We start from the raw sequence: 14,755 nt of genomic DNA on the forward strand, positions 1-14,755 counted from the left end.
GCCATTGTTAAGTAAATGCCAGCAGAAAAGTACCAGTAGCCTGGCTTTGGCCCTAAGTGAGAGCAGGTCCGCCGGAGCCATGGCCCAGTGAGACACGGGTGCCGGCCCGCATAGATGGAAACAGAGAAGCCTGAGCCTTTTTGTGTAAAACATTGGGGGTAAATCCTTTTTGGAAATGCACCATGAGTGAACTGCTATGTCTTTGGTCTAGTTTGTACTTTTCAAAAAAGGGCATGGAATGTTACTAGTACACCTGTATTGTGTTTCCAATTATCCCTGGTGTCACTTAGCAACACTTCAAGGTGTACCAGTGGCACTCCCTTTACTATTGGTTGTTTTGTAAGTAAACTACATGTTGGCTTTTTGAAGCGCGAGCTACTGCAGTGTGTGCTTTGTAGTGTGGCTAAGATCGATTTCTGCTCAATGAAGCAGGCTCTACCTTACATTAGAAGAATGGATTGCGGGAAAGCATTTCTAACAGTCTGTGGTGCTTTTCCACGCAGTGCTGTCCATCCCTCAGACTCGTCATACATGGCCATTTCTTCCCAGTGTCTGCCTTCATAAGACTTCCGCTCACCCCCTCATGGCATTGAAGGAACACATTTGTGATGAGAGGAGAAAAGCTGTCACCCGGCAGAGACCCGGCAGTCCTTTCACTCGTCCCCTCCACAGTCCTCTCCTCTTCTCTCACTCTTCTTTATTTGCCTGTCTTTTTTTCCCCTCTTCTTCTTCTCATATGTTGCAGTCTTTTGGTAAGCGCTGTGGACATCTGACATGTTTTCTTGTTAATAGAAGAGGGAAATTGTGTGTGTGTCCCTGCCTGTCGCTTCTGTTATCCCCATGCTTAGGGTTGCAACGGGAAGTTATATTACTGCAAACTTTCACATTTTACAAGTAAACTACCAGAATTGTGGTATCTTTCAAGGATTTTATGTAATCTATCGCTAGACATCTAGTGGCCCTTTTTGGTACTTCAGATTTGTACAGGTGTCTGTAATTATCTCTGGCCCTCTGTGTGGCCTTATCACCTGTAAAATGTATGAAATATTTTTTGGGGGGGGATGACAAAGCTGTTAAACATTATCCTAAATATAAACCATCACCTTAGTGAATATCATTGGTGGTAAATATGAGGGTTTCAGCATGAAATGTCCTTTGTATGTTTTTTCACACACTTTTTTTATTTTACTATGTCAGTTTGTTGTCACTGTTTTGCCTTCAAACTGGTGGCAGTGTCATCAACAGTTGGAAGAGTTGCAGAGTTAATTGAAAATAATGCCATTGTTGATTTAATGCTTTTTTCATTAGTTATTTTCGCGCTATTTTCGAGCTATTTTCTCTTGGACCATGTGGTCTATCAACTAGAAACTCATGGACAATATGGAACTAAAAAAAATGTATACCAAATATGAATAAAAACATTTTTTAAGTTATTGAACTATAAATTACCAAAGTTACAATAGATTGTCATAGACTTTCTGTAAATTACCGAAATTACTGAAGATTCTGGTAGCTTTGGTAAACTAACGCTATCTTCGCAACCCTACCCGTGCCACAGGAGACACACTCAGGGAAATAAGCAAAGAGTTGTGTCACCTATTAAATCAAGTGACAAATCTGTGTGAATGGGAGTCCCGTGGTGGATCATGTGTTGCTTGTAGGAGGTAGCAAGTCTTGTGTGACGTAAGACACGGAACTGCCACATAGTGGTAGTCATTGTTCTTGCCTGGGATATCAGCCTGTCTTCCAGTCCCAGAGTTGTTTATTTCCTGCTCAGAGGATACCTTCGTCTTTGGAGATGAAGTTAGGATTTTGTTGTTATTGAAGCCTATGGGGATTGCTGATTTAAGTCAAAAATACTCTCATAGTCCTTTTCATTCATAATACCAATACATATTGTAAAAGGTGGATGTAGAGCTAGATATTTTCTTCTTTTTAATGCTGTTATATTTCAGAAATGAAATAAATAAATGTAGATATCCTTGAGGTCAGAGCAGAAATCAGGCATCTGCAAAATATCTCTGCTCTTCTCTGGCATACAATAGGTTAATCTTCTAGAGGCATGCACGGTGACATTTGTTTTCCTCGTCACCTTGAGAGAATGCCCACAACGTCAGGGAGGACTGTTATCGTTGAATGCAGGCAGAGGAGTCCTTATCACCCCTCGTTCTATAGGGCCGTATCAACGTGTTTTACTCTCTCTCCACATAACCATGTACCTCTGGGTAATACACATGTAATACGACAGCCTTCATCTTCTCCTCACTCTGCATTCCCTACTGGCCCAGTGACCATCACCATAGACCACACAGGTTATCACCTGCACAATGTACTCAGTGATGGATGTCCCGGATACGTATTCATAGTGCAGTCATCTTCAGTACAATTTTATAGATTTAAAAAATCATTTTTTTAACCTTTATTTAACAGTTACCGAAACACATCCAGACATCCTCTCAGGATCAGACTGACGTCTCAATGTTATGGTCCCTCTCGCTTGTATAGAGTCTATAGACTATTTAAAGCAGACCCTGTCATCATCTATCAGTATCATAATAGTCACCTTCGATCCAACAAGGTTTCACATGGGTAGACAAGCATGTGGCCAACTGATGCACTGGATGTGGCCTTGGTATGTACCGTACATGTCAGGACAACACAGGCATTAGAGTGATTGTCTTGTATTGAGGTCATACAGGAACCTCCTGTGTGTACTGAATAACTTCCGCTGTTACATGTTTGTCATGTCCCACTGAATCAGCCTAGCGTCAACATATTGAACACGAGAAACTGCATTAGACTTCTTCTCACAAGGTTGTACATACCAATGTGATATGTAATAAATATGTTCAAATGGCTACCCGGTAAAGCGGGAATTGGCTTATAAAGAATTGACCCAAAAAAATCTGCAAAACACTTCCTCACAGCGACGTGCCATGTGTTAAAGAATGATCAGCACCCGCTTGGGTTGGTGCTGAAGATGTGTTAATTAGCTATGGTTCGTCTTCTGTGTTAAAACATAAAAAATCACACTGAATTCACACCGAAGTTGTGGTTATCATATCTTAAATCTGTCATTCGAGGGGAAAAATGAACTTCATAAGATTTCATAGACTTGTTTATTTGTGTTATCCGATCTCTCCTCTGAGAGAGATAGAGATGCTGGTTATGTGTCATTTAATATTGTTTGGTTCGTATCCCACTGTTTTATATTACGCTCCTATAGCAGCGATGCTGTTCAACACTTCTTTATTCTAGCATCTCCTGAGAGTAAAGCCTCCGAGTTCCTCTGTCTAACCAGAATAATGTGCCAGGAAAGATGCCCTCGCTCGGTTTTCTTCTCCCACTCTCTCTGCAGCTGGGGCCAGGCCTGCTAACCCCACAGGGCGCACAAACATCACACAGACACAATTTATAACAATCACCTCTCCCGCTCTCTCTCGCTCCCTGTGCCTCTCCTCACACACACGCACTCTCTCATTCTCTCTCTCTCTCTCTCTCTCTCGCTCTCTCTTTTTCTCTCTGTCTGTTCCTCTCTCTCACACAATCACACTCACGCACTGCCGTTCATATTCCCGGAGTTATCATATTGAGGTTGATACCATCATACAGTAGACTGTTTGAGAACACCAAAGTCCTATGAGAAATATATAGTGTGTGGGTGTACTACTTGGCTTTGTCTGGATTACAAAGCACTTGAGGAGGAACGGAATGATATTGTGAATTTAAATCACAGGGAGCTTTATCGATGGGTCTGTTTAATGTTCAACAGAAAGACAGGGCAGGGGTGGCAGGATAGGAGTGGAGTCTTATGGGAGCGAACATAAAGACAGTGAGAAATGCTTTCTAATCTTATGAATCTTGACCAGGGAGTACACAACTGTCATATAAACACAAAGGCACAAGGGGACAGACTACCACTGTTAGCAGTATTATCTGAGCATGAGGAAAGGACGTTTGGACTAAATGTGGGCTATAATTATTGTAATCTGTGGTACAAAACTGGAATGAGTCCCGTGGGAGAAAGGGAGGGTGGATGAGAAAGAGAATGGAAAGGGAATGGTGTGTTCAACACCAATGCAAAGTTGAAGAAATAAGGATGAAACGGGAGTGATCGAGAAAAGGGGAGGATATGTTCTTTCATAAAAATATGAGAAATTGAGGAAGAGATTAAGAGAGTGAGGGAGAGAGGGTACATTGATTATATACAGTACGTAGTCCTGGTGTTCTGGACTGGTGTGACACTCTGCGTTGAGCGGGCTGGCTGTGTGCTCTCTGTGAGGTCCTGTGTCAGGGGCCCAAGGGCAGGTTTGGAGAAGGTCAACAAGACTTACTGCTGCATGGAGGAGCAGCAATCAAATACAATCAAAGTGCTCCGTAGACCCAGGCCCTGACAATATGCCATTCACTCAACTCAACAGCAGACACGCGCACTTACGTACACACTTGCTCTCTTTCTTTCGTTCTCTTTCGCTCTCTCACTCACTCACTCACTCACTCACTCACTCTCACACACACATACAAACAAACCCAGCTTCACCTAAGACATTCTCTGGAGAATCCTCCACAGCACATCCTGTATCATGCACATGGGCAATATGACGTCCCAGACATGTGTCTCCCAATGTGAAGCACAGCCAGCTGGATGACCCAAGGCATCCATGGTGCATTGGCTACAGCACTGGGCCCTGGAAACATGGCCATGTGGCACTCTGCTGCTGGTGGTGCTCTCAGAGATGTCTTTACAGGCACAGCACTACAAAATGCATCACTTACTGGATAGTAGGACTGAACCCATACTGCTGAATTCAGCACATACTGTATCAGGACTACCAATCACTACTACCAATTGGTAGGTACATGGTGTCAACTAGGAGTTTAGCAGGTGAATTACTTAAACAACAAACTATAATCCGACTCTTAACTATTTGGCACAGTCATGGCCCTCTCCAGTATGTGAGATTCATGAAGAGCAACAGCGGAGGTTTGCTCACATTATGTTTCTAAAAGGCCTCTTAATGACAGAGCAAAGGCTAATTAGCATCACTGTTTTGGGCAGTGAAGAATCACACTAAATTAAGAAAAATGCTAACCATGCCCAGATGCTTGATACACAACAAGAGTTGCCTTTTTTTCAGAGTGAGGCTTTGACTTGATGCCTTTAGAAATATCAAACCGTATATATATATGTATCTCTCGCTCTCTCTTTTTCTCTCTCTCCCTCTCTCTCTCAATCAGATATCATATCAAATAATACAGTTATTATTCAATAGTGTGTTATTTCAATGCATCACTGATCTAGTGATTGATTTTGATGTCTCTGCTCTCTGCTCGTTTATGTTCCCGGCTGCCTTCTTTTAGATTAAACCAATCTTCATAAAGCATCAGCTCGGGGAAAAGAGTCCTGAGAAAGCATTGTGTAAGCAGTCCCGTGAATCATATATAACCATAATGAGTTGCCCTGTAGAATAATCCCATTAACCTACACTGTGATATCGCCCTTTATTGCCCTCAGACCTTTCTCTGCATTAACACTGACCTCAGACTTGTTCCAGATCAGTATTAATGGAAGACTGGACTTTATTTTGACACACCACAGACACTGTATATCTATTACCAGTAGGATAACTTCACATCTCCTTTCAATTAGGAGGAGAAACCCTCGGATGGAATTTCCCCCAAATCAATCTATCAATGTATTAATCAATTTAAGAAATGTGTTCATTTTTGGTTCTGTAGTGTAAGACACAGCCTGTGGAATCATTAGATTTGCATAGCTAGTTCACTCCCAGAGCGACAGGAGAGGAGCTGCAAGTAGTGCCTTGTTTTGATAGCATCGTTGCAATGATGTCAATGTGCCCACTAGCCAATCAGGATGCCCAGCAAACTAAATTGGTTCTTTGAATGTTCCCAGAACATTCAATAGGTTTCCCCAAAAGTTATAATAACACAAAAACTGTCCAGTTGTGCTGATGATTATACAATGTTTGTATAAAACATTCACCTGATGTTGCAAGAACGTTCCCAAAACAAATGTTGTTATTACATAACCTGGAAATCTAATAAGAACATTAGGGTAAAGTTCTGTGGTGGCTGTTACAGATGTTGTGCACAACATTTTAGTGAATGTTAGAACATTCCAAAGATATTTCATAAAACATTTTTAAAAAAACATTTTGATATCATTAACATTATTTGAATGTTTTTGGGATGTTATCTTCCTAACTAGAATTTAATGGGAATATAATGTTGTGGGAATGTTCCTGGTTTGCTGTGTGGCCACTGCAGGGATGCAGGCAGCTACAGTGCCTTTGGAAAGTATTCAGAACCCTTCACTTTTTCCACATTTTGTTACGTTACAGCCTTATTTGAAAATGGATTAAATAAAATAAAAATCCTCAGCAATCTACACACCATACCCGATAATGACAAAGCAAAAACAGAAATACCTTATTTACATAAGTATTCAGACCCTTTGCTATCAGACTCGAAATTGAGCTCAGGTGCATCCTGTTTCCATTGAACATCCTTGAGATGTTTCTACAACTTGATAAGAGTCCACCTGTGGTAAATTCATTTGATTGGACATGATTTGGAAAGGCACACACCTGTCTATTTAAGGTCCCACAGTTAGTGCATGCCAGAGCAAAAACCAAGCCATGAAGTCAAAGGAATTGTCAGTAGAGCTCCGAAACAGGATTGTGTCAAGGCACATATCTGTGGAAGGGTACCAAAATATGTCTGCAGCATTGAAGGTCCCCAAGAACACAGTGGCCTCCATCATTCTTAAATGGAAGAAGTTTGGAACCACCAAGACTCTTCCTAGGGCTACTGAGCAGTCAGGGGAGAAGGGCATTGGTCAGGGAGGTGACCAAGAACCCAATGGTCACTCTGACAGAGCTCTAGAGTTCCTCTGTGGAGATGGGAGAACCTTCCAGAAGGACAACCGTCTTTGCAGATCTCTGCAGCACTCCACCAATTAGGCCTTTATGGTAGAGTGGCGAGACGGAAGCCACTCCTCAGTAAAAGGCACATGACAGCCCGCTTGGAGTTTGCCAGAAGACACCCAAAGACTCAGACCATGAGAAACAAGATTCTCTGGTCTGATGAAACCAAGATTGAACTCTTTGGCCTGAATGCAAAGCGTCACGTCTGGAAGAAACCTGGCACCATCCCTACGGTGAAGCATGGTGGTGGCAGCATCATGCTATGCAGATGTTTTTCAGCAGCAGGGACTGAGAGACTAGTCAGGATTGAGGCAAGGAATGGAGCAAAATACAGAGAGATCCTTGATGAAAACCTGCTCCAGAGCACTCAGGACCTCAGACTGGGGTGAAGGTTCACCTTCCATCAGTACAACGACCCTAAGCACACAGCCAAGACAATGCAGGAGTGGCTTCGGGAGAAGTCTCTGAATGACCTTGAGTGGCCCAGCCAGAGCCCGGACTTGAACCCGATTGAACATCTCTGAAGGGACCTGAAAATAGCTGTGCAGCAACTCTCCCCATCCAACCTGACAGAGCTTAAGAGGATCTGCAGAGAAGAATGGGAGAAACTCCCCAAATACAGGTGTGCCAAGCTTGTAGCGTCATACCCAAGAAGACGCGAGGCTGTAACCGCTGCCAAAGGTGCTTAAACAAAGTACTGAGTAAAGGGTCTGAATACTTAAGTAAATGTGACATTTCATTTTCTTAAATTGTTTTTATAAATGAGCAAAAATGTCTAAAAAACTGTTTTCGCTTTGTCCTTATGGGATATTGTGTGTAGCTTGATGAGGGGAAAAAACAATTTCATCCATTTTAGAATAAGGCTGTAATGTAACAAAATGTGGAAAAAGTCAATGGGTCTGAATACTTTCCGAATGCACTGTATACCGACACATAAACAGCATGACGCAGTAGACTACTCTGCTAGATCTTCAAATCAACACACAATGCTCACTGTGGATTAAAAGATTAACATTGATTGTGATCAACACAAATATTTTATAACCTCAATTATGGCAGGAATTCCTCAGCAGGGAAGAGATGAATAGAGACTAATATGATTAGCATTTAGACAACGGCCTCCTCATAAATAAATTGATTAGATTTCTTGTCTCCTGTTGATGGCCCCCAAAAAGATTTTCGGATTCCAAGTGTGGCAAAGATAGCACGGCAGCTAGTATTATCTCGGCTTGCACTTGGATGTTGAATCTGTCTGTGTCACTAGCTGTGTGGTGTTATTTGAGTACATTTTATTTATGTTGTGTGCGCTTATTTTGGTTTCCCTCTAGTTCTGATGAAAAGGGTCAAGGGGATTTGAGAAGTGCCACTAATGGCTGAAGTTGGGTTTCTGCCTCCTGAGCTGACATGAAAGAGTTCCACCCCGTGTATTTAAAAATTCTAACGGGTTGAGGATTAAATATTAAACACTGCAGACTTGAGAATCTATTCCTCCGCTGAGGAATGAAAATCTTGGGAGTGTTCCTGACCTGCGGTCCACAGAGAGGTATGTGTATGATGAGAAATATCAGCTTACATGTTTCTCTCCGTAGGGTCATGGACAACGTCTCACATTGACATTGACACAAAGGGTTTGAATGTGTTTTTTTTCTCTCTCTCTACTTTCTCTAATTCTCTCACCGCTTTCTTCTCTCTATCACCTCCCTCTTCCCCCCTCTTCCTTCTCTCCACACTGTCCCTCTTTTATTCCATTCTTCCCTGCTTTCTCTTTTCTGTGGCTGGGCCCCACCTGTGGTCTGTGGTCTGTGCAGTGAGCTCGAACCAGAGCAGTGCCCATGAGTACCCAGACTGCCGTGATGGGGGCAGCGAGGCCAGCCTGCTGGTGTCACCGCTGGTGGTGGCTGGCATCGTCATCGGCCTGGTGCTCTTCCTGTCCTGCGTTACCATCATCGTGGGCAGCCTGCGCAAAGACAGCCGTCTGCGCAACCCCCACCTGCGGGCCAGCTATGGTGAGTTACAGAGCGTTGTCCATCGATGAGGCCAGTAGGTGTGTTAGAGGCCCGTTCATTTAGAAGCTTTAGTTTATCCGTTTTCAGTTGAAAGTGGTTTCATAGGTCTTATTTACAAATCCCTGGGACAAAATGTATGGCCATGAATTTTCTATGCTACTTTTCCCAGAGCTGAATCAGTAGAAGATATCCAGTTCAGTCTTCCAATGAACACATTTCACCCTCATGGCATTAATATGCCACATTTGGCATTCTCCAGAGCTGGCATTTAAACCAACCAGTGCTCTTCTCTTGAAACCTCATCTAAAGGGACCACACTCTGCCTGTGGGGTTGATAACGGAATGGGAAAATAACAAAATATTGCACCAAACTGAATCACACACACAGCCAAAGCCATGTCTGTGGATGGCCACTTGGCCCAATGGACTGGGTCCCATTGTCAGTCCACACAGAGACAGCACAAAAAGCTCAAAGAGCATCCTTTGTGTGAGGATGCGGCCCCATTCTCCCTCTGCCTGGCCAAAGGCTGATATACCCAGATTATATCACACTGGCTTCAATCACAGCCCCTCTATCTTCAAGGAGCCACATGCCCTTAGCCTTATATTTCATAAAATATTCTGACTGCTCCAGTGTAAAAACAGTGCAGATAGACTGCAAAAATAAATTTTTACTGTAAATCTGCTTATTCAGTTCAAAGTAGGATCCCTAAACCATGAGATATATAATTCAGTTGAACTGAACACAGAGCGTATTTACAATCCTGACCGTGTGCTATAGTTCACGGAGAAAAAAGCTATTGTGTTCGTTAGTGTTGTATTAGACTGCCCTGCCTCTCCACAGCTCCGGATGGCTTTTCGTACGGCGGCTCCATCGGGGAGCTGAGGTCAACGTGTATCGAGGAGTTCCCTCCAGCGTTTGACTTTGACTCCTACGTGGAGACTCTATCACAAGTCAATGTGATGTATCCAGACTCCCCGCCTCAGTAAGTCATTTAACTCTACTGTATTACCACCCAAATGGCATTACGATCCTATTCATTCCTTTGGTTATCATTATGGCTAGATAAAGGGAGTTTTGTGATGGTGTATTTGCTGTTATCGTCATACATTGTGAAAAATTATGGATGAGTAATGATCACCACTATGGAGGGTTACCTCTGGGTGATCCCCAGGGTGCGTGTGTGCGTGTGTGTGTGTTAGGATCTGACTATGATAATGAAGCAGGACCATTGTGAAGGGACAAGGTAATGGAATGGAGGGATGGGCTGAGGAATGGAGAGCTGTAGTAAGGAGTAGATGTGAGAAGTGGTTAAGAGCTCTCTAATCAATCTGAAGATCACATTATCATCCACCATAGTGGAGAGCCATAGTTGCTATGATGGGGCTTTCTGTACTTAGTGCACTCTTATGATTATATGATTGAAATGTATAGGGTTTTGGAATATATAAAATATGTATTTCATTTGCATTCCAGTTTCCATGCGATAACTGTGGTTCTCTAGCTCAATTAGTAGATCACAGTGCTTGCAATGCCAGGATAGTGGGTTCAATTCCTGGGACCACCCGTATGTAAAATGTATGCACTTTGGATAAAAGCGTCTGCTAAATGATACTGTATATAATCATAACTGTGCTGTAAGCCATGCTCACTTTATCAGCAGCAAACAGTTGTGGGGATTGTGCTTGAAGATGCTTTTGAAAGCCTTTTTAGTTTAGATTTGCCAAGATGGCTGTCCTCTACCCTCCTAGTGTAGTCTTTGAAGACATACAGTAAGAAGACAGAAAGAGTAGGAGAGATATGAGAAAGAGAGGAAGAGAGAGAGAGGGAAAAGAAGACTCCACTAACACACCAGCCTTACAATTCAGTTCTCCTGCATGCTTGCTGAGTTAGGTCAGGCCTCGGTAACCTCTCTGAGGTTGAGTTGAACCATGCTGTTGTGTCAAGTCGTTCATTAGAGTACTGTTGCACAGCTCAACTCTTTCATGGCTGGGTGCTCCGCCTCTACTCTAAACTCACCGCCCGGCGCACAGCCTGCTTCGCTCCCTGAACAAGCTTCTGGTGCTGCTGGTAAATGCCACTGCTTTGCGGTGAAAGACGCCCGGTGTGTTTGATCTAAATGGCAGCCCAGCTAATTGGAGTCTTTAATAATTCAGCCGTATTCCTCTCTCTTGCAGTTTGGTCTGCCATCCTTTCTAAAGACACTTGTGATAATGCCAGCTGATAAAAGAAGGTTAAAGAAATGAGAGTCTAGAATACATTGATTGTAATACATGGCACAATAAACACTGTTTCTCACTACCTCTCTCAATGAGAGGAGAGGATCGCCTTAGGTTAAGTGTAACAAAATGAGCACCAGTCTTGAGCACCAGTCTTGACAGTTGGTTTAAAAATTACTTGACAGATAGAACTCAATGTGTCGGGGGTACTGATGGTGTTAAATCAGGTTTTCTGGACATACAAAAGGTGTCCCGCAGGGGTCAATTCTGGGTCCTGTACTTTTTACTGTTTACATTAATAATATTGACTTGTCTGCAAAAAATTGTAACCTGCACTTGTATGCCAATGATACTGTTGTGTATGCTTTTGTCCCACGGTTGACCAGGCTCTACCTGAACTACAGTCTACCTTCATTGTATTACAATAACTTTATGAAATGAGTATTGAATGCAGGTAAAACTAAGTAAATGTTGTTCTCTAGGGTGCATAAAAACAATTCTGATGATTTAAACATATGTACTTTGGATGGTGTCCATATTGATCGTGTCCCTGCTTACAAATATCTGGGCATTTTGAGATGAAAAGCTGCCTTTTATTGATGACTTAGTTAAGAAACTGAGAATAAAAATGTGTGGGACAAAATTGAGGCTATGATTAAGAAGTTGGAGCTCTTCTCTGTCTGTATTAACACGGACAACACACAGGTTTTTCCATCATTGTATGATTTTTTGGTGTGCAAATGAGCTCAAGCTTACGGACAATGTCAAATGTGATATAGCGAAGCACCTGAGTGAGTTGGGTGCGCAATTACGCAGGTACTTTCCCGAAATGGATGACACAAACACATGGATTCGTTATCCCTTTCATGCCCTGCCTCCAGTCCACTTACCGATATCTGAACAAGAGTCTCATCGAAATTGCAACAAGCGGTTCTGTGAAAATTGAATTTAATCAGAAGCCACTGCCAGATTTCTGGATTGGGCTGTGCTCAGAGTATCCTGCCTTGGCAAATCGCGCTGTTAAGACACTGATGCCCTTTGCAACCACGTACAGTTTTAGTACTCATCACTGCATTCTCTAACCAGAAAATTGGTTGACTCTTTGATGTCCCGTAGGTTGATACATTGCTATGTTTTCATATATAAAGCCCTTTTACAAAAACTCCCACTGTACCTAACATGATTACTAAACTTTAGACACAGGGATGGCTAACTCTGGAAATTCCTTTGGTCTCTACTGAGTTATATAAATCAGCTTTTAGTTTTTTTTGCACCTTATAGGTGGAACAATCTACCAAATGTTCTTAAATGTGATGTTTTGGTGCCTCTAGGGCAATTCAGAAAGCTGATTGAGGACCGTATTACTGATGAATGTGTTTTTCTTTCTTTCTGCTTACATTTTGTATTTATATTTTGATGTGTGTATTTTCTGTAATTTCTGTAATTCAGGGCTCATTTGTAAAAGAGACCTTGGTCTCAGTATGACTCGCTGATAAAATAAAGATAAAATAAACAAAAAGTTGTTTCCTCACAGAGAGAGGGTAGGCTACGAAGCAGTTCTTTATTCCCTGTTTAGGTTCAGTGTGCTAGAGTCTAGTTAATGCACTCTTTCCTCACTGTGGTTGGATTACATAGGAGGAGGATGAGGCTTAATCCTGACGGTCCTCTAAACCTCCACAGGCTCAATCTGCAGGTCTAGACATCCTGCCAGCCTCCACCACATCATCTCCACTCTGATCCCTGGCTGACACTACACCTGCTTACTGACTACTGGGCTGTCATTACATCCTAAACTGCTCCTGATGATTTCACTATCTTGGAATGACCCCGTGTATATCAGAATGAAGATAGAAAACAAACCCGAGATGAAATGCAACCTTTCTGTAACTGTTGTAGATGGACAGACTACTCTGTGGGTTTGGTTTGAAGCCACCCACCTTTCCCTCCCCTCCCTCAGGTATAAGATGAGATAAGATAATTAGGTGGGTGCTTACATTTCCAATTCGCACATGTGAATTGGAAATCAATTTTTTGCATATCACACTTTAACACCTTCGGAGAGTGGGGTCAGAGCACAGGTCATTCATTATTGACGGCGACCCTGAAACAATTAGAGTTAAGTGCCTTGCTCAAGGACACATAGATAGATTTTTTTTACCTAGTCGGTTACTGGCCCAACACTCCTAAACGCTAGGCTACCTGCCGCTCAGGACTCCAGGTGTGTGTGTGTGTGTGTGTGTGTGTGTGTGTGTGTGTGTGTGTGTGTGTGTGTGTGTGCGAACACACGCACGCGCGTGGCTTGTTTATCCGGCTCAATTCTGCCTGCTTGCCCTTCAAGGTTTGTTTCACAGAGTCACAATGTTATTTGCATTTATATGACAGTTCCATTAGTGCGGCGGCCCCTGTGTACGGCCCTGTGAGGGGCCTCTAAAGAGGGTGAAATTACCTCTCCCTCCAGAGGAGCCATCTGAAACATCAGGCCCTTTCCTGTTCAACAACAAATTATGAAAAATATGGAATATAACATGCCGTAGACAGGGCTATTAATGTCACTGAATGGTGTGTAAGTCAGTTTGGCGTTATATCAATCTGCTCAATTTCTGTATAGAAAGTAATGTCCTGCCTCATTTTTTCAATGGCCTTTTCTATCAGATAAACCTGTAGGTTACATACAGTATGTAAACATAGGCTAAAGCCCCATTTATAACTGGTTCTAACATGCGTCTTTTGTCCTGATCTTGTCCACATTCTGATTGTGCCCACATTTTTAGACAGGTGTAGAAGATTAAAAGACGGATTGTGATCAGGTCTTCCTGACCAACTCCGGAGGTAGTCAGGCATGTCTCGATATCTTAGTGTAGATGCATCTGGACAGTGAAACCATTTAAATCACCATTATCCTGCCTTCTAAAATCATCAGTCAAGTGGCAACATTGACTTATGACATCAATGTGTCTTAAAATCAATAAATACATGTATTTTTTTAAATAACATCTGTCAAATAATTTGCATACAGGGAGGGACCAAGATATCTGGTCAGAATTTGGACACAGTGGATGGATAAGAGACATTTAAATACCGTGTGTAGATGTATATCTGAAAATGTGGGCACAGTCAGAATGTGGACAAGATCAGGACACAGGATGCATGTTAGCGCCAGGTATAAACAAGGCTTACAAGAGAGAGATTGAGTGGGCACGAGTGAGAGGAAGAGGAAGAGGAGGTTTAGCCGATCGTGTCTCTTCACATGAAAAACACAAGTCTTTGTTCTGCGCTAAATGCCAACACCTGGTTGTTGATAGCTTGTCCTTTAATGAGACATATGTTAATGATAACCAGATTGTCAAAACCGGTGTTGATCTTTGCAGTGTCACAGCAACATCTAAGAAAGTCCTGTGCTAACACAACGTATTTCATGATAAGACCAGACAGGATTACTAGCTTCTTATTGGCAAATTGTCAAGTAGTGCTTGTGTTTTCAAGCCTTTATTATTGGCTTGGATGTTAGGCTCTACTGTTAGATGGGTTTAGTGGTGGTGGTGGTGGTGGTGGTGGGCTTGGTTGTTGGTGCTGAACAAGCCA

General features: G+C 42.5%; 1 protein-coding gene across 4 annotated transcripts in view; it reads left to right on the top strand.

Annotated features, from left to right (window-relative positions):
* LOC106587286 (protein BEAN1) overlaps nt 1–14,755 on the top strand; it is a 44,521-nt gene that overhangs the window by 17,474 nt on the left and 12,292 nt on the right. For 2 of the 4 annotated variants that reach the window (XM_045708601.1, XM_045708602.1), the window contains 3 exons: nt 8,276–8,490; nt 8,756–8,953; nt 9,798–9,939. In XM_045708601.1, coding sequence (XP_045564557.1) covers nt 8,448–8,490; nt 8,756–8,953; nt 9,798–9,939 — 383 coding nt within the window. In that variant the 5' untranslated portion in view covers nt 8,276–8,447. The remainder of the gene's footprint in view (nt 1–8,275; nt 8,491–8,755; nt 8,954–9,797; nt 9,940–14,755) is intronic. The other 2 variants (XM_014175524.2, XM_014175525.2) reach the window with 1 other exon arrangement.

The sequence above is a fragment of the Salmo salar genome, chromosome ssa26 (assembly GCF_905237065.1).
Source record: "Salmo salar chromosome ssa26, Ssal_v3.1, whole genome shotgun sequence".
NCBI lineage: Eukaryota > Metazoa > Chordata > Actinopteri > Salmoniformes > Salmonidae > Salmo > Salmo salar.